The sequence below is a fragment of the Nuphar pumila genome, chromosome 10 (genome assembly GCF_984573655.1).
Source record: "Nuphar pumila chromosome 10, dmNupPumi1.hap1.1, whole genome shotgun sequence".
Classification (NCBI taxonomy): Eukaryota; Viridiplantae; Streptophyta; class Magnoliopsida; order Nymphaeales; family Nymphaeaceae; genus Nuphar; species Nuphar pumila.
Window position 1 is genome coordinate 105,225,949 of NC_143258.1, and position 27,741 is coordinate 105,253,689.

Below are 27,741 nucleotides of genomic sequence, written 5' to 3' on the forward strand. Positions count from 1 at the left end.
CAAAGTGATCAACTAAATGAGTCATTTAAACAGGCACCGAGCAGGTGTTTGCTGAAGGAACCATTGAGAGAGAGAGAGAGAGAGATCATAGTTTCATTTTGCCTAATCTGAACCCAAAGATATGTTTGGTATGTTGTCAAAAAGTAGTTTATGGAGCCTACCAAAAAATAATAGTTGATGGACATTTGTATTTGCATTCGAAACCGGAACTTGCAACCACCACCTCCTGGAAGTGGTACCTTGAATTCCAGGCATTGATGACTTTCACTTTTCCGAATCCATAGACTCCCTTTGAATTCCAGTCATTGATGACTTTTAGAGGCCCTGTTTAGAAACCGCCAGTCAGTGGTAGCTAAGGATGCAATTACGAAATCCCCAAAATTTGTTATTTTAGCAAATCCACATTGTTGTTTGAGATAAGTGGAATGGCTCAGCTGAGGATTTACCACTTTCACTGGTGCAACTGTTTGACAGCCCCATTGGTCGTGCTCACAAAGTGACCAACTAAATGAATCACTTAAACAAGTGCAGATCAGGTGTTTGTTACACCAACCACAGAGAGAGAGGGTATAAATGCATTGATCCAAATGTTATTTGAGTGAAACCATATCCAAATTGGGTCATGGTCTCATTTTGCTTAATCTGAACACAGATATATTTGTATGGTGTAAAAAAGTTTATGGAAATGAGAACAGAAGCAAGACAATACGTCCTCTCATTTGTATTTGCATTCAAAATTGGAACTGGCAACTACCACCTCATTGAAGTGGTACCCGCCAATTCCAGTGATTGATGACTTTCACTTTTCCCTCCCTCCCAATTCCAATAATTGATGACTTTCACTTTTCCAAATCCATAGAATCCCTCCGAACGCCAGCTCCCAAGCAGGGCTTAAATCATTGCAAATGTGGTCAGCAAAAAAGAGTCAATCCAAACCTGGGACATTACTCGGTTCAAATCCTATGCAACGAGTAGAAACTCAGGATTTTCTCCATGTGGGAAAATCAGAAACAAATTAAAACTTTTTCATATTGGGAGAATTTTCCAGAAAATATTGGCAAATATAAAACATCTTATGGCTACATTCATCCCGTAGGGGCGACTCGTGACACAATCCCTATCACGAGGCCGAATCCGTGTATACTCCCAGGTGGGCAAGGAGGGCGCCTAGGCTTTTTACACCAATGAGCTTACAAGTGAGTATCTTAGTTTTACTCGATTTCAGATATAATATATAATGGAAATTGAGTAAAACTACGACACTCACTGGTCAGCTCATTGGTGTATTAACCCTAGGCCCTCCTTGCCCACGTATATATAAAGAATTTATAAATAATAAAATAAATGATAATGTTAATATCACTATTTTTCAAGCAAGGCAGTATTTAAAAATATGATGGTATTTTCTCATAGCGAGTTACATAGCATTCTAGCTTCCTAATGTTTTTTTTTCACAAATAACAAGGGTTGTGCTCGATTCAACTCATATGCAACAAATAGATTGGCAAATATAAAAGATCGAAATATAAAAAAGGGAAAATCAACGCCACAAGCCTCAGTATAGCATTTCCTCAGTGAAGGGAAAATCAGGTGGTAAATTAAAATATTTCTTATTTGGGAAAAACACCAGAAAATATTGGCAAATATAAAAGATCGAAATATAGAAAAGGGAGATTTTCAAGAAACACTTAAAACTATTAGCGATAATAAAAAACAATCATAAACTCATGCTCCGTTAATCAACCCTTACATTTTTTTCATTTTCGATTGGGTTATCACACAACCAAGCAGAATTTTGCAGAAAATTACTACATTACCTCGAATTTCCTTTGTTAGGCTTTCTTTTCATGGGCAAAGTGGCAATTTCTAAGCGAATTTACAGGAAGTAAACTGTAAGTAATTTTAATTAACCATGAATAAGTTCAGATGCATTTTTAAGAAATTTCAAAACTTAGATGTGTGGTTGGTTATTGCCAATAGTTTAGGTGTGTTTCTGAAATTTCTGTACAGAACATAAAAATAAATAAAAGTTTATAACAACAAAATAAGTTTATTTTAATAATGTTATTATCACAATATTTTCAAAGTATGCAACATTTAAAAATATCATGATGTCTTCGCATGAGATCAGCTTCTGAAACTAACAGAAAAAAACCATGATGATCTCACAGTATGTTACATAGCTAGCCTTCTAGATTCCTAATGTTTTTTCACAAATAAGAAGGCTTGGGTTATAGATTAAATTGAACAACAAGCACTCGCCTGCAGATTTTCTTTTCAATATAGCAATTGATGGATAATATGACGTACAGTTGATTATAAATAAATAATAAATAACGTACAGTTTAACCAGCAATTTCATATTGTAATGAAAATGCCAGGGTTATGGATTGCAAAGCGAACCAGCCTCTCAATGCACCACCCTTCTGCAGCTTCAACTTGCTGAGCAATTTAAATCCACAAATATAATAGCCAAATGCAGAAGGGAAAGATTGACCAGATGGAATCAGGTGATAAAATGGCCAGTCGGAGAACAAAATAGAGCCTCCAATCTTTGCACAAAACCAAACCACCCCATTTCAATCAGATCTCCTGTGGTTCGATCCATCTCTATGACTATCATACAAAGGTAATATAGACCAGCTTCCATGTTTCCTCCTGCCACAACACCTCCAATAGAGCAATAACAACAGAAGCATTGAACCGATTGGTATGGACCATCTGAAAACCAAAATGACCAAAAGAAAACAAATAATTCAGTGAAGGAAAAGTAAACTTCAGCATCATATTTTGATTTCTAAGACAGAAATCTGATGGCCCAATTTCCTGTATATAGGCAGCAGATTTGTAGAGCACACACACACACACACACACACAGAGAGAGAAAGAGAGAGAGAGAGAGAGGAGGTTGATGGCTTCCTTTAGGAGGGTTAAGAAGTTTTCTTTAACCACACACCACGTATGGTAGAACCCTGGGCATATATAAAATATTTACACCTCCTGGTGTTGCTATCAGCCCAGATAATCGACTCCACTTAGAAACTGCCCCTCTAATGTAGGGTCTATCCATAAAAACGAGATTAGGCTTTATGAAAAGGATTTTGATAAAACTCAACCCAAAACAAAAAGTAGTTTGGATAAGAGATAACTCAAAAGTTATCATATCCATGCATTTGAGGCCCTACTCATCTCAAATGCATGGGCCCCACTGAGAGGCACCATGGCCATGAACCCATTAACATGGGTCAACAAAATCTGCAGCAGTTAAGCATAAATTTCATCACAGTTTGTACTCTGTCCAGGCAGTGCATGAGTTTTGAGTTTGTGTATGCACACGCAAGGGAAGGGAGAATCAATGTTTTTCCCTTCCACAGTAATTTGTAATTTTCATCAGTCAAAATGAGAACTCCCAAATGGTATCAAGCAAATAACAAATCACCCGTAATATGTTCCACCCAACAACTTCACCAATTTAGGCTTCAAATCATGACCCACTATATAGGATGGTTACTTCTTTATAAGCCCATTGAAATTTCAGAGAGCATCCTCAAAGACCAAAAACCAGTAGAGCCATTTATGTGAAATAAGATGTCAACCACTCAAGGAGATTTGGTTGTTTGACTAATGCAAAATGCCTACACTGCTAATATGGTGTAAAATCTCTCTCTCTCTCTCTCTCTCTCTCTCTCTCTCTCTCTCTATATATATATATATATATATAAAAATTGTTGGCCCAGATTGCATCAAAATGCACCGGTCCATAAAATGAACCTTCACATACACCACTAGATGCGTCTTTACCAGCCCAACATACTTGAAGAGGCAAGTTGATATGTTCCAACTCATTCATATCATAATGGATGGCCCAAAAAGTAGTGATCCAGAAAAATGAAACTGCACAACTCCCTTGATGCAAAGTATGATTGGTACTAAATAAACCATGACAAATGCATCTATACAGCTTAATTTACTTGAAAAAAGTGTGCCTACATGATTCTACTCATAATACAAAATTGTAGACACACACACAGCCAGAAATGAGCTCTTCCATTTGCCTAGCCATGGGAGATCGTCTTATCTGGTCTATACCTATCATGTGCCACCATAGGCCATTTTTTTCATATAGCCGAAGGTTGACAACATTTTTTAGGCTTCCCCACAAGGGCTCCGCTCATCTGGTAGGGGCAACTTGTGAATGTCTCACAAGTTAGAAATCCAGGGGTGGCGCCCCTTGCCACAAGGTCGAAGCTGGGTGTACTCCCTGGTGGGCAGGGGGGACCTCAAGGGTTTTACCCAAGGTTGCCAAACTAGGAAGCGGACGCGGGAAACATTACGGGAAGCGGAAGTGAGAAGCGCTGCATTTTAAAATGTATAGGAAGCGGGAAGCGAGGAATAAAAAACTAATATAAGAATTGAATGAGAATAGAAATGAAAGACAAATAAAAACTAAAATAAAAGTGACTTCTTAAATTTCATGATTTTTTAGTGTAAGAATTAAATTTTTAACAAAATCTAAAAATGATGACTGCCAATTTAGAGAAAACACATGAAAGTAAGTGAGAAGCGTGAGAAAAAACACATAAAAACCATGAAAAGTAGAGTGAAAAAATATATAAGAATATATGATGTGTGTGGAAAGCATAGGAGAAGCGAGGAGTATCGCGCTTCCGACGGGAAGCGAGCTTCTGGGAAGCGGGCTTCCCACCTATCTAAGAAGCTTCCGGTAACTCTGGTTTTACCAACCAGAGGCGAGCCAATGTGCGGTCGATGATTGGGGGGGTTCCCTTGGACCATACAAAAAAAATTAGGCTTGACTTTCGTGCATTATTTGATGCAAACATTCATTATAATTTAACAGGTACTTCCTTCAGTTGCCTTACTCCTCAGAATCAACTAATTCAAGAACGTTGTTTCCTACTGTGTAGTGGTCATATCTCTGTCATGTCCTAATCATACTGGCCCATTATATATAGGGATATCCTAGTCTAACTGAATTGTGTTTAATCCCAATATATGTAAAATGAATTACACTGCTTTGATGCTGCAATGGCCATTACATACGTTAGTACATAAACATATATATGTAAGTGTGTGTGTCCTGATCAGAGGAAAGCTCTTTTCAAGCTTTTTCTTCTTCTTTGGTCCTGATATATGAAAGATGAATCATATTACTTTGATGCTTTCATGGGTTATCATTGTTCCCTTTTTCTTTTTTTCGGATAGGCAAGCTTGGGTGTTAGCACCCATGGGATTCAAGCCAGAGACCCCCTTGGTTATGATAGTGGGACCTAACCATCCATCTATCTCATTCAACCCCAACTTAACATTAATCTTGAAAATCTCTTTTGAACTTTTTCTTTCAGACAAATTGTTTTAACAAGTTGAAAGAATCACTTTGACAATGTTAACAAGGGATCATCCACATCAGTAAATCTAGAAGCTGAAGGTGCACTAGATTTGATTTATCTATTCCTATTCACAAGATCATTTTGTCTTTCTTTTGGCTTAAGATGCATCATTTTGTCTCTCTTTTGGCTTAAGATGCATTATTTTGTTCAGTTGTACAAAATAACAATGTCTTTTCTTCCTCCAACTGACACAATGTTAAGTGGTTTTAATATGCATAAGTTCTTTTTCCTGCTCATTCAAACAAATAATGACATCCACACTACTAACAGGGATACCAGAAGAATATGATCCAGTAATCCATGTCATGGCCACAATTATGCATTCATAGCAGAAGAATATGTTCTAGAACTCCACACTGCACCCAATAGCAGGTTTGGATGTTCCACATTGTAAAGATTTACAAAGAAATAATGCACCACTTATTTGTTTGATAATTGCTTCCTCTGTTTAATTTCCAGGAGATGGAGCTCCACACCCCATACAGTTCTAGTGAGCGCCCCAACTTATTTTCCCCCAAGCATGCTTGGAGCCAATACTGCTTTTCAAGAAAAGGCAAACAGGCATGCTATTTATACCCCGAAACACTACTATATAACCGGCCTCTTCCTAAGGATGTCATGCTTTCCTCTTTTCCCATGCCTTTGCATTTCACATGTAAAATGATAATTAGTGTTTCCCTTTCGAAAATGAAATAGGTGATACAATGACCAGTATGCGCAATTCATTAATGCCATGCTTTCAGCAACACTTGCCACTTAAATGCAAGAATATTGAAATGATCACATGCAACAAATAGATTCATAAATACCATAAATGAAAAAAATATATCAAAGCTAATCTCAGATTGGCTAAAAATGAAATGAAGGGAGAATTGATCATACCTATCTAAATCAAGAACAGGATTGTAAACTATAGTCTCCCAAGATGCTACAATAAGATGCCAGGCAGGATTATAATACAGTGACTCTGATGACCAGAACATCCTTGTGTATGTCTCTAAGAAGATGAACATTATCCATGCAGCAATCTCCACTAAAATAAACTTCATAACAAATCGGCCAACCACGACCATGACAAGGGAGAACGCCACCAACCAGTTGAAAAGCCTGTGGTTGTACTCTTTGATAAACAGGGACCTGGATTTCATGAGCATCTGCAGATATTTCCTTGATTTTAGTTGGCTTATCAAAATGCATTACCTAAATAAAATAGTGTTGCTGGGAATATCTTATACGTTAGCACTTCTAGAGGCATCAGGAAATATCACATCAAAATGTGGAACCACTGAAATGAAACAGTGTTTTCTGTCATAATTTTTTCCAAGATGAGAGAGAGAGAGAGAGAGAGAGAAATTAAACCCCGGAATTTAGTTCTTAAAAGTAAGATGGACTGGACTTGGCAGGATTGGATGTTTCCAACGCAATCTCATGTTGGTTCAGCCATTCAGGGAACTTGTTGAACCCTAACCTAGCATGAGCACAGTTAGCACTTGGATTTTCACTACTTTAACCAGGCCAGGTTACTGGCCCAAAATCTGACTTCATGTGGGAGCTTTGAGGAAACAATGCCATGTCAAGCATACACTTCACACAATAAGCCAGATGTGCAAAGCCCTAGTGTGAACAAACTCATCTTAGAGAGCTAGTTTTAAGCTAAAAAACCTTATCATGATGATACAGGAAGGTTTCAAGGCAAGTTTGGACCTAGCAAAAGGGCCTATTTTAGAGCCTAACTCTGAATTTTTCTCATAAAGTATATTAACAGCATCTTCACCAATATTGCTGATATTTTGAAAATATCACGATTTTAAGTATCTTTTTTGTTTGTTTTATATTTTAAAACCTTTCTAATTGTTTTTTATATTTTTGCAAGAAAATAAATATAGCCTATTATTTCTTATCTTTTTTTATTATTCATAGCTTCAGAGATTTTCCTGATATTTTCCCAAGAAAATCACTTTTTGAAAATATCTGCAAGGAAAACCCTCCCTAAGAAATTACCTTGAACGATACATGTGGCTATGACTAATACTTTGCACGCAATTTTACTTGCATATATCATTAGTAATCTTAATCATGTGCCATAACCTGTGTCACCTGGGTATGGGTACCGGTGCGGGTACGGAGGGTACGACACGGCAATTCCAAAAAAATGTGGGTACGGGGACACGGCTCTCTCTCTCTGTTATATATATATATATATATATATATATATATATATATATATATATATATATATATATATATATATATATATATATATAAAGAAGAGAACTTGATATTTTGAATATAAATGAAATTTTTGAAAAAGGGGAAATTTTTGATATTTTGAATATAAAAGAAGTTAAAATGGATTTTTTGAAAAAAATGAGGGGCTATTGAAATATTTTTTCTGTTCTTTTATAATAAAAAGAAAAGAACCTCTCTCTCTCTCTCTCTCTCTCTCTCTCTCTCTCTCTCTCTCTCTCTCTCTCTCTCTCTCTCTCTCTCTCTCTCTCGTGATCCCTAAACAAGGAGCACGAGGAGGAGGAGGAGGAGGAGAAGAAGAAGGAGAACGAGGAGGGACAATCGAATAAGGAGGTATCTCTCTCTCCTAATTCTTCTTCTTTGTGTTTTCCTTCATTATCTCTCTATCTCTCCCTTTTTTTTTTCTTCTTCTTCTTCTCCTCTTCCTTGCGCAACAGGTGGAAAGGGTTTTGAAAAAAGGGCGTGAGGAAGTAGATTTGAGCCAGGGGTTGTAATAAAAATAGCGGAAGCACCAATAATCCAAATAACTCTTTAAAAGAGTAAAGCAAAGAGCCAAGAACACAAGCACGTAAAGTGCACAAATAACCCACTAAGGGGTAAAGTGCCTAAAAGGCAAAAAATATTATTGAAGAGAGGAACTAAGTGGGCTGAAAAGCCATACTTTACAAGAGGGTGACCCCTCTAATTTATAGAGGAAAAAGAAAGTGAGAGAGGGGAGCACATGGGGCTGCCTTCTAGTCGCTCGGAGCCCCGACAGTCATATTAATGAATGTTGGGGCCCCAACGACTAGATGGGTGGGGCCCCATGTGATCCTATTACATATTTAAATAAAAAGAAAAAAAGAAAAAGAAAAAGTAAGTAAAAGAAATAAAAGAAAAAACCTAAAAATAAAATGATACAAAGAAATTCCCAAAATACCCCTATCGGGTTTTTGGATATACAATAAAAAAAAGATATATGTATATATATACATATATGTATATATATACTTATATATATATGTATATATATATATATGTATATATATACATATTTTAACACGCCTCCTCAAACTTTACGGGGAGAAGACCGAAAGTTTGCCAAGAAAAAACATAAATCGTAGATTTAGAAGTGCTTTGGTGAAGAAGTTTGTCAGCTCATATTCTGAAGTAACAATGGTAAAGTGATGGTTCCTCTGAGAAATTCATCTCGCACATAGTGGCAGTCCATTTCAATATGCTTGGTACGCTCGTCTTGCGATGTAAATCACACTTTTATTATCACAACACATCTTGGTGAAAGAGGAAATGAGAACGCCCATATCACAGAGGAGACTTTTAAGCCATACAATTTTCATAGTTGTCATCGTCATGGCTCAATATTCAGCATCAGTGGATGATAGTGAAACTTTTTGTTGCTTCTTACATCTCCACGAGATAAAAGATTCACCTAAAAAAATGCAAAAACCAGTGGTTGAGATTCGATCATTGGGATTTCCTTCCTAGTCTGCATCAGTAAATACAGTTAATTCAAGAGATGAAAAAGAGGATAAGAAAAGCCCTTTGGAAATGGTGTTTTTGATGTATCAGACAATTCGCATCACAGCCACCATATGAACTGTAATAGAAGCGTGCTGAAACTGGCTTGCAGCATGAACCGCATGAGCTATATCCGAACGGGTGATGGATAAGTAAGAAAGAGATTCAATCAATTGTCGATAGGGGGTAGGATCCTCAAGTAGAACACCATCCTCAAGTCTCAACTTTGCATTAATAACTTCAGAAGTTTCAACTTTCTTTTCATCTGAAACTCCCGACTTGGTACATATGTCTGTTGTTAGTTTCATTTGAGATAATATGTATCCTCGAAGAGAATATGTCACTTCAATACCTAAAAATATCTCAAAAAACCCAAGTCAGACATATCAAAAGTTTTCTTTAACATACATTTAACATCATTTACTCCATTTTTGTCACTTCCAGTGATGATCATATCATCAACATAAAGAATAGGATAACAATTGAATCACTTGTTTTCTTAACAAAGAAAGCAATGTCAGTATAACAAGTAAAACCCAAATTGATTAATACATTACTAAATTTGTCATACCAAGCTTTAGGAGCTTGCTTAAGGCCATATAATGTCTTTTTTAATTTTAAAATTTTACCATTCAAATTCATGCCAGAAGGTGGTTCCATATAAGCTTCTTCACCAAGATCTTCATTTAAAAAGACATTCTTAACATCAAGTTGAAAAATGACTCATTTTTTAATAGAAGCTATTGCGATAAGGGCTCGAACACTAGTCATTCGAGCAACAAGGGCAAAAGTCTCATCATAATCCACCTTATACTCTTGAGCATATCCTTTGGCTACTAATCGAGCCTTAAATCTTTATAAAGAACCATCACTTTTAGTTTTTACTTTAAAGACCCATCTACATCCAATGGGTTTCTTGCCATTAGGAAGATCAATAATTTTCCAAGTTTGTGCTTTTTTAAGTACATTAAGTTCAAGTTTCATTGTTTCAATCAAATGGGCATATTGTTTGGCATCATTATAATGAGATGGTTCATGGAAAGAGTGAATAGCTAATAAGAAAGCTCAAAAATTCAGAGAAAAAGAATCATAAGATACAAATCTATTAGGTATTTTAGAAATACGATTTGATCTTCTTTGAGAGGATTCTCCTAATGATACATTTTGAGAGAATTTCTCAAGGGCACTAGGATGATTATTTCCATTTCTTCTAGTATAAACTTGAGTATGACTTGATATATTTTCATTTATGTTTTCATGTTGTTCATTGTTTGGAGAATCAACATGATCCTCGATGAGAGCTTCAAAAGGTTCAATAGTTTCAACATGATTATCTATGCATTTTTCTTGAGGTAACAAGTCAAATAGAAAGGAATAATCAACATTTTCATTTTGGTTATGCGAAAAACCATTTTCTTCTTCTAGAAAAGTGATATCTTTTGAAATATAAAGTTTGTTATTTACTAGGTCAAAACATCGATAACCTTTTTGTTTTTCGCCATGTCCTAAGAATATGCATTCAATTGCCCTTAAAGAAAGTTTATCGTTCTTGTGAGTTAGAACAAAACACTTACATCCAAAAATTCTTAGTCTTTTATAGTCGGAAGACATATTGTAAAGTTTTTCAAATGGAGAAAGATTTTTCAACGAGGATGAGGGTGTTCTATTAATTAGATATGTCGAAGTGTTTGGACCATTTTGGAACAGCTTCGACCCAAAAAGATTTTGGAATATTTTTTGAAATTAATAGAGTTCTTGTTGTTTCTAATATGTATCTATGATTTCTTTCCGCAAGACCATTTTGTTGCGGAGTGTTTGGACAAGAACGTTGGTGACAAATTCCGTTTTCTTTTAAATAGTTTTGAAATTCATTGGACATATATTCTCCTCCCGAATCGGATCTAAGAATGGATAGGTTTCCTAAAAATTGATTTTTAACCATTACATGAAATTCTTTAAAAAATGAGAAAACCTCATATTTGAGGTTTAGGAAGAAAATCCATGTAAATATAGTACAATCGTCAACAAAGACTAAGTAATATGAAAAAACTCTTTTAGGTACAATAAAAGAGGGACCCCATACATTGGAATGAACATGTTCAAATGGTCGTGTGGGAACATAATTCCTTTGAGGAAATGGAATAGCTTTAGATTTTCCAAATATGCAATCTTTATAAGTCATGTGTTTGTCTTTACAAGTATTGTCCAAAAAAGAAAAAAGAGACATCTTTAAAAAGTTCGGATGACCAAGTCTCTTATGCCAAACTTCGATACTTTTGACATTTACAAAATTGCAAAATGACTTGGATGGAAGATTAAAAAAATCCATAAAATAAAGATCGCTCCTCCTGTGGTCTTTCTCAATCAGCTTCCCTGACTGGAGATCCTGCACGGTGCAATCTTTGGGTGAGAAAGAGACTTAGCAACCATGATCGGTGATTTGAGAAACCGAAAAAAGATTTAAGTTAACTTTTGGAACAACTCTTACTTTAGGAACCAAAAAATTTTGAGAGGATTTTAAATCAAGTGTTCCAATACTTTCAATTTTTAAAGATGTCTCATCGGCCGTTGAAACATAAGAAGATATGTGTGAAAGAAAGGAGCCTTCGATCTCCACGTTTGCCTGTCACAGAGAAAGAGAGGGAGGGGACAGAGAGAGAGAGAGAGAAGAAAGAGAGATTTCAGAGAAAGGGGTTCAGTCCAATGCTCGGCTGACCCTATCATTCTATTAAATGTATTAAGTAAAACTAGGGTACAAAAATACCCCTTTTGTACATGTTAATTTACATATACACCAATTGGGTCTGGACCCGATCCAATATATAAATGGATCGGGTCAGACATATACACGGTGATGACTTCTTTTCAGCCTCCCTCAAGTTGTGCATGGTGTTGAATCATGTACAACTTGCTTTTCAGAAACCAAAATCTGTCCTTCATCAACCCTTTAGTGAGAATGACAGCAACTTGTTTTGTTTTTCAGTTGGCACATACATAGGCTCAATCTCTTTATCTTCAACCTTTTTTCTAATAAAATGTTGATCTATTTTAATGTGCTTTGCTCGACTATGGTGGATGGGATTGAAGGACATGTTGATGGCACTTTGATTGTCACACAGCAACAGTGACCGAGCAATCGGTTCTCCCATTTCTGTCAGGAGATGTCTTATCCATGTAGCCTCGGCCGTGGCAGTGGCCATGGATCTGTATTCAGCCTCAGTGCTCGATCTAGCAACCGCCTTTTGTTTTCTACTGCTCCAGGATATCAAGTTTGGCCCAATGAAACTGCAATAACCGGATATTGATCGTCGTTCGTCTGGATCACCCGCCCAATCAGCATCAGCATAAGTGACGATCTCATGACCCTCATGGCCCCCGCCTGAATCTAATTCCCTTTTCTTGTATACCAGCCCATCACCAATTGTACCCTTCAGGTAACGAAGTATACGTTTGACTGCCTCCATATGTGACATACGAGGTTCATGCATAAACTGGGATACCTGATTAACCGAATATACTATATCAGGTCTAGTAAAAGTCAGATATTGCAACATGCCAACTAAACTGCGATACTTAGTGGGATCTTCATATATGTCTCCTTCTTTTGAACTCAATTTCTGATGAATGACACTTGGAGTTGTCAACGACTTACAATCTGTCATGCCTGCTCTGCTGAGAATGTCCAACGTGTATTTGTGCTGAGTAAGGGTGAGTGTATCATTTCTTTTATCAACTTCTACCCCAAGAAAATATCACAGCTCTCCCAAATCTTTCATCTTAAATCTCTGATTTAATAACTTCTTCACCTGCTCAATGTGACTTTTACAGTTCCCTGTGAGATGACGTCATCTACATATATTAATAGGAAAGTAGTGACTCCTTGTTCATTATGAATAAATAGTGAGTGATCCAGAAGAGACCGAGAGAAGCTATGTCGTTGTATCTCTAGAGAAAAACTGTCGAACCAGGAACGAGAGGCTTGTTTCAAACCATAAAGAGATCTATTTAACTTGCATACATATTCTTTGGCTTCTCGTTTTGCATATCCAGTGGGTTGTTCCATGTAAACTTCCTTTTTTAAATCCCCGTGCAGAAAAGCATTTTTTACATCCAGTTGGCTCAATGTCCATCCATATTTAATGGCTAGACCCAACACAATGCGAATGGTCCCCATTTTAACTACAGGACTGAAAGTTTCATCAAAGTCTTGGCCTTCCTCTTGTGTAAATCCCTTGGCTACAAGTCTAGCCTTGTACCTTTCAATGCTCCCGTCTGGTTTATACTTTATCTTGTACACCCATTTTGACCCAACAACAATTTTGTTTTATGGCCTGGGTACAATCTCCCATGTTCCACATTCATGTAGAGCTTCCATTTCTTCATTCAGTGCTTCTACCCATCTTCTAGAGCTCGCAGCTTGATAGAACATGAGGGGCTCTTCCTCTTTACTTATGGATGTCAAGAACAATTGAAAATCCAATGAAAAAATTTTATAACTTATCCACCTGTCAAGTGGATGTCGAATCTGTGAGGATCTTCTGATATCCATTGTCTGTGAAGATGGATCAGTACTCGTACAAGAGACGAATGAGGGCTCTTTCTCTCGCCGGGTGTACACAATACATTTATACCTTGCTGGTTCCAAGACATGTGGAACAGTTTCTTCCGTTTGAGTTCCATTTGCTGATTCCTCATGTGTCTCCTTCTGACTGCAATTTTCTGGACAGTCTACTTTACCATTTGAAAAAAGTTCTGAATTTAACCATGGGTAGTATACCTCAATGTTGGGGCTTGAGTTATCAGCATGAAGGGTTGAATTAGCATCCTGAGCATCAAAGTTCATCTCATCGAAAATTACATTCCTTGATATCTTGACACGCTTACTCAGAGGATCATAGCACCTGTACCCTTTGTAGTCTTCTGCATATCCTATAAACCTGCATTTTAAGGCTTTATCTTGGAACTTGTGTCTGAGTGAACTGTCAATGTGAACATAGCAAACAAACTCAAACACACGTAATGCATGGTAATCAGGTTGTATGCCAAAAAGAGAGAAATATGGTGACTTATTTTTTAAGATACTCATGGGCAATCGATTTATCACATGGACTATGGAGTGAAAGGCCTCAGTCCATAATGATACAGGAAGATTGCTCCCGTGCATCATGCTCATTGCAGTCTCTATAATATGTCGATGCTTCCTCTCAGCAATCCCATTTTGTTGAGGTGTATGCGGGCAAGACACTCTTCTCTTTATCCCATTATGTTGAAGGAAACCAACAAAGTCATTCGAGGAGAATTCACCTCCTCCATCACACTGGAAATTGAGAATGTTGGTAGAGAAATGATTTTGAACAAAAGAATGAAATCTTTGGAACAATCCAAAAACTTCTGATTTGTGCTTCATAAAAAATATCCAAGTATAACGTGAGTAACTATCAATGAAAATAAGATAGTATTTACTGCCAGAAAGAGAAGTAATTGGGGCAGGAACCCAGACATCTGAACAAATGACCTCAAATGGACTTGAAGCTCTTTTATTGATGGAAGCAAATGGTAAGACATGACTCTTACATAAAAGACAACTAGAACACTTTGTATCAACGACCTCTGAACTCAGACTGGACTTAGGAATAAAATTATTCAAGACAAGTTTTTCAATAAAATGACGACCACAATGGCCAAGACGACTATGTCAAAGTCTTGGCTTATTACATTTAGAAATATTAAATATAAAATCAGAATAAAAAATTTGACGTTGGTGAGGCTTCAAGGATGAATAGTCAAAGTGAATGGAGGAAGGATCTTCTTGAAAGATATACATGTTGCCCCATCGTTTTCCTTCAGCGAATGTCTTCCTCGTGCGAAGATCCTTGACATAAACAGAAGAGGGAGTAAATTCAACTGAAGCATTGGCATCATCATCATCAAGTTTTGAGACAGAAACAATGTTCTTTTAAATATTAGGTGCATGGATGACACTTAGAAGTTTAAGAGAGGACTTTGACATTGGTATAATGGCATTTTCAGTATGTGAGATTGAGTGATGAGATTCATCTCCTGTGACTATGCTATTCTTACCAACATAAGGAGTAAGAGTCGAGAGTTTACCTGCATCACCTGTGACATGAGTAGCTGCTCCAGAGTCGACATACCAAATTCCTTTATCATTTTGCTTCATATTCAATCCTGCCAAGGCTGCCAACAACAACTCCTTTACTTCTTCATCCTTCCTAGCCTCTGCTTGTGGAGCTTTCCCTTTGTTTTGAGGATTAAACCAACAATTTGCTTTAATGTGTCCTTTCTTGTTGCATAGAAAACAAGTGGGAATGGGTCTTTGTCCTTGTATATTGGGTGTCGGAAGTATGTCACGACCTCCATAGGTGTTTCTCCCTTGGCCTCCTTTTCCTCGAAAAGAACTTCCTCGTCCTCGACCATAATTCATTCTCATAGCCAGCACATCTTGTGTTCCTGAATTCCCATGAGAATCTTCAGAAGATCCTTTCAGAGTCATCTCATATTGCAATAATTTCGCATGAAGATCTTCAAACTTTGGAAGTTCTGGTAAACATAATAAGGTAGTCGTCATAACACGATAGTCTGACCCCAATCCACTCAAGGTTTGTTGTACTTTATCATTTTCACTGACAAGACACCCAACAACAGCCAGTTGGTCTGTGATGCCTTTCATTTTGTTCAAGTATTCCATAATAGACATGGAATCTTTCTTCATCATTTGAAACTCTCGCTTAAGATACATAATTCTTGCCTCAGAAATTTGTGAATACGTCTGAACTAACTCATCCCACAGTTCCTTGGCCGAACAATCATCAGGAAGAGCAATAAGGACTTCTTGTGAGAGAGTTGAAGTGATGTAGGTCACTAACGATTGATCCCTCTTCATCCAAGTAACATATTCTGGGTTCTTAAGAAGAACAACAGATTGTTCTCCTTTATCGTCCGCCTTTTCTTGTGAGAGGAATTCTGGAGGCGGTGGAACAGATCCATCCAGATGACCAAAGAGGTCATGACTCTTTATAAATGAAATGATTTGTCTTTTCCAGGTTAAGAAATTGGAGTTATTCAATTTTTCAGAGACTAGTTGACCGAGAAAGCTTGAGGGCAGACATGACCGTCCATAAGAGGAATCCATGAAAACCATGACTGACACTTAGGTATATCACAGCAGAGGACTCGACTAACAGGGTTTTAGGTATATCACAGTTGAGGTCTCGGCTGACAGGGCACTCGGTTGACACTTAGGTATAGATCAGCAGAGATGGAAGATACAGCAGTTCCAGAACCCACGAAAACAACAATTTTAGAATCACGCACAACAGTTCCAGAACCCACGAAAACAGCAGTTTCAGAATCACGAACTCATAAATATTTTTCACACAGCAGAAATACTTCCAGAACCCACGAAATAGCAGTTTCAGAATCACGAACTCAGAAATATATTTTCAGAATCACGAACTCACCGTGAATACTTCCAGAAATGGTCGATTTCCAGAACCCACGAAACAGCAGTTTCAGAATCACGAACTCAGAAATATATATTTCAGAATCACGAACTCACCGTGAATACTTCCAGAAAGGGTCGATTTAGAATCACGAACTCACCGTGAAAAACTTTCAGAAAGGATCGACTGTCACTGTGAAACAGTCACCGTGAAAAGGATTTGTCTTTTACCGTGAAATCGAGCCACCGTGAAACGAAGGCAGCTCTTCACGCACAGTCGTCACGATGCTCTGATACCATGAAAGAAAGGAGCCTTCGATCTCCATGTTTGCCTGTCACAGAGAAAGAGAGAGAGGGGAGAGAGAGAGAGATTTCAGAGAAAGGGGTTCAGTCCAATGATCGGCTGACCCTATCATTCTATTAAATGTATTAAGTAAAACTAGGGTACAAAAATACCCCTTTTGTACATATTAATTTATATATACACCAATTGGGTCTGGACCCGATCCAATATATAAATGGATCGGGTCAGACATATACACGGTGATGACTTTTTTCAATGTGGTCGAAAAAAACATTAGAAAGAGAGTTTTTATGAGATGTCATATGAAAAGAAGCACTGGAGTCTAGTATCCACATACTTAGAGGATGATGAATAGGCTATGACGGCTACTGAAGTTGATGTTGAAGATGTTTTGAGAAGATGTTGGAGGACTTCCGAAATATGGCTAAGAGTCTCTTTAACATCTCCTTCATTAACATCTTTTTCTTTCTTTGGAGAACTTTCTCCAACCGCGGCCACCTTTCCTTTAAGCTTTGGACAAACAGGTTTAATATGCCCCAGTTCATTACAATAGTGACAAATCACACCCTTTCTATACCCATTATTTTTGGAAAAGTGTGGAGGTTTATATACTTTTACATTTGTTCCCGGCCTAGTGACGGTCAAAATTTCATCATTCTTGAGACTTATGCCAAGACGAGTTTCTACTTGGCATACTTCGACAAGAGCATCTTCAATAGGTAGGGATTTGCTTCTATGAAAAGGAGATGCCCGAACTTGCTCAAATTCTGGCCTAAGGCCGTGTAGAAATTGAAAGAAATGCTCTTTTTCAATTTGTTCGCTTTTTAACTCCATGTCTTCCGGAGCCGCCCATTTGGGCTCAACAAGAGCAAGCTCGTCCCAAAGAGGGGTCAGAGCACTAAAATAATCACGGACACTCATGTCCGCTTGTCTAGTAGATCTAATTTTTTCTTGACAAAAAAATTGTCTAGCTAGATCTTTTTGGGTATATATACCCTTAAGGAAGAACCATGTTTCATCGGCTCTCCTAAAATTTGCAATGTTGGCACAATTTTAATATCAACATTGTTTATGAACCATGCCAAAATTTTGGCATGGTTACTTTCCCAATCCTCTACTTTGGATTGGTGCTCTTGAATGACTTTGATGCGGTCGTCTCCATCTAGAGCTTTCTCAACTCCTCCAATTTTTTTGAGTTTTAAAGTAGGTTCAAGAGTGGTGCCCATCACAAAGCCCCACAATTTCTTACCTCTTAGATGATTTTTCATAGCCGATGCCCACATAAGGTAGTTTGTGCCATTGAGTTTGAAGGAGAGCTCAACTCTTGATTCATGCTCCATTGATGAAGAGAAATAAGGAATATAAATAGCTCTAAAGATCTTCCAAGATTATTGAAAATCTAATAGCTTTAATACTATGTAATGAAAATAGCGGAAGTACCAATAATCCAAAGAACTCTTTAAAAGAGTTAAGCGAAGAGCCAAGAACACAAAAGTGCACAAATAACCCCCTAAGGGGTAAAGTGCCTAAAAGGCAAAGAATATTATTGAAGAGAGGAACTAAGTGGGCTGAAAAGTCATACTTTACAAGAAGGTGACCCCTCTAATTTATAGAGGAAAAAGAAAGTGAGAGAGGGGACCACATGGGTCTCCCTTCTAGTCGTTGGGAGCCCCAACCGTTGGGGCCCCAACAACTAGATGGGTGGGGCCCCATGTGGTCCTATTACATATTTAAATAAAAAGAAAAAAAGGGAAAGAAAAAGGAAGTAAAAGAAATAAAAGAAAAAACCTAAAAACAAAATGGTACAGGAAAATTACCAAAATACCCCTATCGGGTTTTTGGATATACAATAAAGAAAAGATATATGTATGTATATACTTATATATATATATAAGTATATGTATATATATATAAGTATATGTATATATATATATAAGTATATGTATATATATACATACTTTAACAGGGGCAACCCTTGATCTGGGTTGATCTTTGTCGACAAATGGATGACCCTGAGCCAGATCTACTTCCTCATGCACCTCCACTCGAATCACAACCAGGGTTTGAAATAACGAAAAAAAAACAAGAGAGAGAGTTGAAGGTTCTGGGAGAGACGGGGGTGAAAGAGAGGGAGAGAGAGGGTTTTTGTTTTTTTGGAGGGGGGGGGGGGGGGGGTGCGAGTTTGCTTTTTTTTTTTTAGTTTTGAGTCTGATATAGACCCGACCCACGGCATATCTGCACTGCGCCCGGTACCCATACCCATGTTGATGCCTGTCAACACAGGTACGACAGCCTACTTGGCATGTCATGGTAACATAGGCCATAACCAGCGTCATAGATATTGCCAAAAAAATTTAAAAAGTGCAATATTTTTGCAAGTTTTTCTATAAGCCATGAAAATCATGATATTGTTGTCAGGTCTTCAAAATCACTTCTATTTCCAATCATTACAATATTATCACTATTTTATCATGGTATTATCATCAATTTATAGTTTTAACATTATTACATGTTTTCGTTATTTTTTCTCTATTTTAATTTGTAAATGTACCAAGATTCTCCCGATATTTTCCTGAGAAAGAAGAAAATTCAATTCATCGCAAATTTTTCCGAGAATGAGATGTGATTATGGTTGTAACCACTATCACCGATATTGGTGATATTTTGAAAATATCACAAGAAATACTGAATAGAAATCTTACCTTAGCCATGCGCTGCTCATAGTTAGCTTTGGAAGGCCCAACACACTCATCATCGAAACTTCTATTGCAATGGAGAAAACCAGCATTGAATTTTGCCATGGAAGGAAGCCTCAAGACTTGAAGCTGGTCCATTTTGTCTTCACACCTAATATAAAGGGCTTCACAGAGCTTTGAAGACTGATACTCATTTGCAAGGACAAAATTTTTGTAAACCTGCAATAGGAATAAAAAATAAGATCTTTATCAAACAATCAAATTTTATGAATCACATGAATTTTGTTTAAACATAAACACTAAGTGCCTCAAAAGAAAATCATATAATTATTGACCAAGATTCCAAGAATTAACCAATCAGAAAGTGCCAATAAAACTGAAAAAAAAAATATGAGTATAAATATAGATCTATGACAGAATATCCACCACTCACCTTTTTTATCTCATCATCCAATTGGACCACAGACTGTTTTGCATGACGTCGTCCAAAATGCTGTTGTTCAAAGGCTTTCATTGTACCAGTTCTTGCTTGCTCATGTGCATGCTGCAACTTGTTCTCTGATAGTGGCAACTGCACATTGGACATCACCTGGTTGTAGAGTTTCAAACAGCGCTCAAGAATTGCTCTGTTGAAAACCTCCACTAGTGACCCCGTCGATGGAATTTCCCCTTTGTTCAAAGCTTCAACGATCTACAATGCAGTTGCAATAGTAAGCAAATGCAAAAGAGTAGGCAATTATATTCTAATTTGAAATTATTCACTTTATATGGGTGCAAGAACCTGCTTCAAAAAAGAAACGAACTCCTTCCCGTTTAAGGCTCTGCTCTGAACAATTTTTGGACGAATAATTGAGGCAACAAGTTCTTTCAATTGCTCTCTCCTTTTCACATACATGGGATCAAGATCAACGTCCTTCAAATCACAAAGCTTTGTACGTTGAAGATGAGGCTGTTATACATTTCAAAGTGCACCATGAATGAGCATTGCAATCATGCAGCATGTTGAAAAAACCTAGATATAGATAAGGAAGAGAAACATATGGCAAAACTAAAAATCAAAAAAATGAATGCAGTAGATGCATGGAGATGGATAGAAACACAAATTTCAGTGTGTTCCAAAAACAATGTCATATATTATCAGCACCAATAGAAAGCAATAGCAAGAACAATTAGGGGTGGACAAAGGACAGGGTACCCAGCCCACTATGGGTCGGGCTCGGGCCGGTGTTTGAAAGCATGGCCCAAAAAAGATCGGGCTGAGCCCGGCCAGATATGTTATCAGGTCAGACTTGGGTACCGATGCTGACCCGAGTTGAGCTCTTGTAATCTGCAAACAAATGTTCAAATATATTTATGTATACTGTATACATACTCACCAAAAGCGAATTATATTTCAAATTTTGAAAACAAATCAAAGGCCAACAGATAAGAGGTAGGTTGTAGGGCCCTGGCTCCTAGATGTCTTTGAGTGACAACCAACATGATGGGGGAGGTGGGAAATGTGTCCCTTCCCTATCTTTTCTTTTTGTTTTCTTGGGAAGGACATGGCCTCTCTCTCTCTCCATTGGAATACGGGGGAGCATCGGCCAGACATAAAGAACATGATGGTGGCATCAGTCTATGATTTTTGGGTGAACAGGAGACTGCAAGAGGACGTCCACATAATCTCTCTCTCTCTCTCTCTCTCTCTCTCTCTCTCTCTCTCTCTCTCTCTCAACCCGCCATACCAGCCCAATGCAGGCCAAGCGGCTAGTATTGGGAATGAAGCTATTACCTGACCCTGACAAGTGTCAGGTCGGGCTCTCGGCAGCCTGGGTATGTCACGAAATAGCATGGAACTCAAGACATTCCAAATCGTAGTCCAAATGCCAATCGAAATATATATTCGTTTAGGCCTAGTCGATGAGACCTAGGCCACGCCCAGACTCAAAAGCATCGGCCTAAAATCGAGGATCTACCGATTTTTCTACTATACTTAACCAAATTTTTGAAAAATCTCAAAATGACTAAGTGTGAAAATACGTGATATTACATATTGTGCAGCTGATTCTTCTTAGATTGGGGCCTGAGTATCATGTGTTGTCTACTACCCTACAGAACCTTCCCCCATTTCCTATTCTGGATGATACAAGGGTAAAACTTCTAAATTATGAGAATACCCTTAAGAGTTTGTCTAAAGAGACAAATGCAGGTTCACATGAAGTGTTTTCTGTTGGTATGGGCAGAGGAAGAGGACGTAGACGAGGAGGAAATCAGGGAAGCCACGGGATACTACCTTTGCCTAATACTCACCCAATTAATCAAAGTAGAGGTATTTTCACTTGTTACATTTAACTTGGTCACATTAAAGAAAATTGTTGGTTTAAGAATGATCTCAGGTACAATAGACAAATGCCTCATCAGAACAAGAATCAAAATAAGTCTCACAATTCAGGGCAGCAGACAGATGCAGAGCAAACTTCATCAGGGCAAGGTACTGTACATAAGCAGTTATTGTTGGCAGCCCTCTTTGGTCTTAATCCAGAGTTACCAGTCGGGGAAGCGGGAAGCGATACGAGAAGCGAGAAGCGAGGCACTTTCAAAAATTTAGGAAGCGGGAAGCGTGGGATGACTTAGAAGAAAATTACGAACCGTCTAGGAAGTGAACCGGAAGCGAGAGGGAAGCGAAAAAAAATAAAAAAAAATGGGGAAGTGTGGGGGAAGCGCACTTCCCATAAATGGGAAGCGTGTTTTCCATAAAAGGGAAACGCACTTCCTATTTTTGGGAAGTGTGCTTCCCTGCACGTTTCAGAAGCGCGATGTTTCGCGCTTCCGAAACGCGCTTCGGGGAAGTGCGCTTCCCCATGCGCCTAGGCGCTTCCGGTAACTCTATCTTAATCTAAAGCAAAATGTTCAAGGAGTATGGTATATTGATTCATGTCTTGCAAGCCACATAATAGGAAATGAAGGTAAGCTCCTAAAATTATTTTCTTATTCTAGTAACTCAAATGTTATAACTGGTGATGGAACTCGACAGCACATCACACATATTGCAAGTGCTTCAATTCCTTTATCTAATTTCGTTCCCCTTAATTTTTCTAATGTCTTCTTAGTTCTCAATATAAAAAAAAATTAGTCTTTGTTTTCAAACTTGTTGATTATTCAAATTTATGTGTTATCTTTACACCTTTTATTTATGTGAAGGACCTTCACATGAAGAAGACATTTGTTGAGGGACAACGTGTTGGAAAAATGTATGTCTTCATAGAGGATCTATTCCAGAAGCCTGTCATTTGTGTTTCGAAACCAAAATTACGGTCCAAGATGTCTTATCTTTTGAACGTTTCTGATGAAAATAAACGAAATATATGGTATAGTCGTTTGGGTCATTTGTTGAAAGACTCGTTTCTAACGGTCTTATTCCTAAGTCTAGTTTAAGTTCCGAAGCAAATAATGTCATTTGTTCTAGTTGCCAATTGTCAAAGAGTCATGTACTTCCTTTCAATATTTTGAATAAAAGAGCTTCAAAACTTTTTGATATTATCTATTATGATGTTTGGGGTCCTAGACCCATTGTTTCATCCATGGGTAGTCGTTATCATGTTTCTTTTATTGATGGTTTCTCTCGCTTCACTTGGATATACTTTATGAAACCTTAAAGTGACGTGTTTCAAATCTTTTCAAAAAATTCATGCTTTAGTCATAAATCAATTCTCAATGTCTATTGTTAACTTCCAATGTGACAGTGGTGGAGAATATTCTTCCACTGAATTCATCAAGTGCCTTGAGAATAATGGAATCAACCAAAGGTTGTCCTGTCCTTATACTTCACAGTAGAATGGCAATGTTGAAAGAAAGCACCGCCATATAGTTGAAAGTGCTTTGGCAATGATGCATGAAGTAAAGGTTCCTAAGTTTTTCATTCAGTTGTTCGTGATATAAACAACCTTCGAATGAAATTTCTAGATTATATTATGTTTTGTTTGGTAAGCATCCAGGTTACAACATGGTTATCTTTCTTATGTTCATGTGGATGATACGTTGAGAAATAAGTTTGATCCTAAAGCTTATATGTTATCTCAGAGGGACTTGCTGAAGAGCCCGCCGCACCCGCATTGAAGCAATACAACATTGGTGCGGGTATGGCACCTGGAGCGGCAAAATTCATGTTTTGTTGTACCGGGTGTGCTCAATAAACCCTGGGTGCGGTCAATCGGCACCTAGGGTTATGTGTCCAAAATGGACTCGGTCAACTTTGACTGAGTCCATTTTGGTCCACTTTTCAAAAAATAGCATAGGGTGTTTAGTGCACAACTCACCTCCTCGACAACCCCTCCTCCTTGCCCTGCCCGACTCCTCTCCTCTTTCAATAGTGGCGATGACAGCAGCAATGGTGGTGGCGACGACAAGCCTCTCTCTCTCTCTCTCTCTCTCTCTCTCTCTCTCTCTCTCTCTCTCTCTCTCTCTCCTCTAGTATTTCTTCTTCTTCCTTCTCCCTACATCCTCTCTTCTTCCTTCTCCTCCTCCTCCTCTCTTTCATCTTCCTTCAATACCTTCCTCCTCCTCCCCTCGTTAGCGCAAGGGCGAAACCCATATCTGGGTTCAGCAAAACCGAACCCAAGCTTGAGTTGGGTTCTAACTTCTAAGTTCGGCCAGTTTTTTTTATGAATTTTATTTTAATAAAAATTTATTTTTGTGGTTTTAAGGACAAAAATGATGAATTTATGCACGATGAATGGTAGATTTTTAATTTGATTTATTGCATTAATTTATGCATGATGAATTGATGATATGATAATTGTTTTTACTTCATTAGTGTTAAATTAAAACTATTAAAAATTATATATATACCCTCCCCGCACCCCCTGCACCCAAGTATTTTTAAAGTATCTAACTCACACCTATATGACATAGCTTATATATGTAAGTTCATTGGTTACTCGGATGATCATAAAGGTGTCAGGTGTTATGACATCAAGGAAAAAAAGGTTAGAATATCTAAAAATGTTATTTTTTATGAAACTTCTTTTTAGCCGAGTGAATCCCCAAGCTCCTCTACTCAAGGTTCGGCTAGAAAAAAGTATAATTCACCTTGGCTAAGTGATGAGTTGTACTCCCAGTCAAACAATGATGTAAGCATCGAAGAGAAGTTTCTTGAAACCAAAGGACAGCATGCTTATACGCAAAGTGAACATCAGCAAATTCAACAAATTCCAGAAGACCCTGATCAGGTCAGGGGTGGCAGATTTAAAGATGGGTGTGTCTATCAAAGGAGAAACACTATCAACTTACGGTCAGAAGATAAAAATCCTCAAACTGATGAAAGTCATATGATTCACAACCAGCCTGAAATTAGGTCACACTGAATTCTGACATCCAGCTCAGAAATGGGTCAGTTAACAAAATTCCAGCATTGAGCATCAAGCGTTTGCCATAGGAATTGAAAAGCAAGTTGAACCCTTTTCCTATACTCAAGCAGCCCAAAGTAGAAGGTGGGTGGAAACCACGAATAAAGAAACAAATGCCCTGAATGAATGTAAGACTTGGGAGATAGTGAAACAACCCTTAGACAAGAATGTAGTTGGGTCAAAATGGGTTTATAAAATCAAATATAAACATGATGGGAGTATAGAAAGATATAAATCTCGACTTGTTGCCAAAGACTTCACACAAAAACATGGTTTTGATTATGATGAGACCTTCATTCCCGTAGTCAAAATGCGGACAATCCGGGTAGTGTTATCCCTTGTTGACCATGGATGGGTTTTAAATCAACTGGATGTCAAGAATGCATTCCAACACAGATAATTGAAGGAAGAGATTTATATGGAGCAGCCATCTAGATACAATGATAATGATTCAAGAGACTATGTCTGCAAATTAAGGAGAGCGATTTATGGTCTCAAACAGGCTTTCCGATCACGGTTTGAGAGGTTTTCATTAAAGATACAAAAAAATGGGTATATATATAAAGCATCATTGAGATTAAAACATCACATATAATCTTGATCTCATCCTACTAAACTTCAACGAGCATATCTGTGAACACAGAGCTTCATAATTGACATTGAGAAACCTGGAATAACCAACAATGTGGCCAAAAGGAGAAACAATGAGCCGCTGCATGAGCTTCTAAGTACACCAAAAAAGGACTCTATGATGACATGAAACCCTTCACTTACAGCATGAAATGGCAGACAAAATGGAAAATATTCTTGATAAGAAGAAACAAATTACAGTTTCTGTAAAGAAATAAAGGGCACCTGTGGTAAGCTAAATGCTGTGCTATTATCACCCATAATTGCCAAAGATTCACGGATCTGATTTACCTGATTAACCGCAAACCAACCAATACCTCAGATGTACATAATGTCTACAATCCGAAATTACTACAAGGATAAAAGACTAAAGAATATTACCTGTTCAATATTTTGATCACCTGCAAGCAAAGCAAGCACATATATCAATTCAAATTAACTCTTTGTATGAGGTAGGACACAGATTCTGTGGTACAAAGTGTTGCTCAAAGTCCAAACTGACCATTGTAACTGGGGACCTGACGAAGTGCTTCATTAACCATTTCTTGAACAGATTTCCCTTCTGTAGAACATATCATCCTAATGAGAACCTTTGACAGGTATTACACACATGGACATTCATGCAAAATTAGACAACGATCCTAAACAAGCAAAAAGTACATGGAAAATGATCATCAGGCCACTTTCCCATCACTTTCAAAGCCAAATTGAACACCCAAGTTTATTATATGTAAGAATTAGTGGAAAACTGTTTATGCATTGCACCAACCCTTCAATACTATCAAAATGATCAAAAATAACTATACGGCAATGAAATCAACTACTTTCACGTACTCCTCCCATCACTTTGCATTTCCTGCCTGTTATTTCTTAAATATTGTCATTACTCCTCTCATCACTTTGCATTTCCTGTCTGTTATTTCTTAAGTATCTTCACCAATTGCCAATCACTTATGTCAAATTACACCAATTTCATTCAAATATATCACCTATAACTAGGTTCAATAAAAAACTTATTTCCCACTATATTTTCAAGTATCATGACTGTGCCAATGGAGCAAATTCTTCGACATAAATCATACAAAACAAAACTCATTTTTGCCATATATATCAAGGAAATGGCAAACAAATCTTGATTGAATGGTGCATCAGAAATAAAACTGAAAATAAGATAGCAAAGACTGAAAGAGAGTAATGGAAGAAGAAACATAAGCTGGAAGTGAAGTCTGAGAAAGAAAAGAGGAAAATTTATTAGCATAGGAAGAAGAAATAGCAAAAACCACACATCACAGACATATCAAGTGAATAGAAAAGCTCTTATCACATATTTTTTAGTTAGATCAAGACGAATTTTGATGATGTCCAAGCAGCCAGAGTCCAAAAATGCATCATAGTGCAAATTATGAAAAGAGAATACATGCAACACCACCTATAAAATATATAGAAATAAGTAGAGAACGTAGAAAGCATATAAAACTGCACAGACAATTTTGTCCCAGGTGCAAGACAAATAAATATTTGCCAATTTTAAATTGTTGAACATTATGGAGGAGAAAATCTACATGCCATATGGATGGATAACTTTTTTTCGAGAATCACTTTAAACTTACGAAGAAAATCCCGTTGGATTAGCCACAATAGCTTAGCTGGCTCAAACGCCACATCTTGTCCCTACAGAATGTCAAATCAATCAAAAGTATTTAGAAAATAAATTATATCATTTGTTCCAATGAAGATAAATTCACATAACGGGATCCAAAAATCACCTTAACTCTAGTTGCCCAGAAATTGCAGCAGAGAAAACAAACCAAAAAAACTGTTAGTTACATTAATATGGATACAGCAAATATAATAGCACATCAACTTGCATTGTAAATCTTTGCATGCATTTGGGTGTTTTACATGTTTTTTTTATTTTCTTTTTTTGTGTAGGTGAACAGTGCATGCATGTCTGTTTATACAGGAAACCTTTGCATGGGGCACAAACCTTCCATAGAACTCTTCAGCAAGCTCCACCGCAAAAGATAATCGAGATATGTCAGCCTCACGTATCTAAAATTCCACATCAGAGAGATAAAATATACACAAG

The 27,741-nt window shown here is 37.5% G+C and overlaps 1 protein-coding gene across 1 annotated transcript in view; it reads right to left on the minus strand.

The window, feature by feature from the left end:
• Window positions 1-2,053: 2,053 nt before the first annotated feature.
• LOC149827762 (uncharacterized) overlaps window positions 2,054-27,741 on the minus strand; it is a 34,158-nt gene continuing 8,470 nt past the window's right edge. The window contains exons 7-17 of the mRNA XM_090018243.1: window positions 27,640-27,704; window positions 27,419-27,425; window positions 27,263-27,323; window positions 26,155-26,214; window positions 26,034-26,053; window positions 25,878-25,943; window positions 20,417-20,584; window positions 20,069-20,326; window positions 19,642-19,854; window positions 6,291-6,562; window positions 2,054-2,721 (exon numbers count right to left, since the gene is read on the minus strand). Coding sequence (XP_089874369.1) covers window positions 2,580-2,721; window positions 6,291-6,562; window positions 19,642-19,854; window positions 20,069-20,326; window positions 20,417-20,584; window positions 25,878-25,943; window positions 26,034-26,053; window positions 26,155-26,214; window positions 27,263-27,323; window positions 27,419-27,425; window positions 27,640-27,704 — 1,332 coding nt within the window. The 3' untranslated portion in view covers window positions 2,054-2,579. The remainder of the gene's footprint in view (window positions 2,722-6,290; window positions 6,563-19,641; window positions 19,855-20,068; window positions 20,327-20,416; window positions 20,585-25,877; window positions 25,944-26,033; window positions 26,054-26,154; window positions 26,215-27,262; window positions 27,324-27,418; window positions 27,426-27,639; window positions 27,705-27,741) is intronic.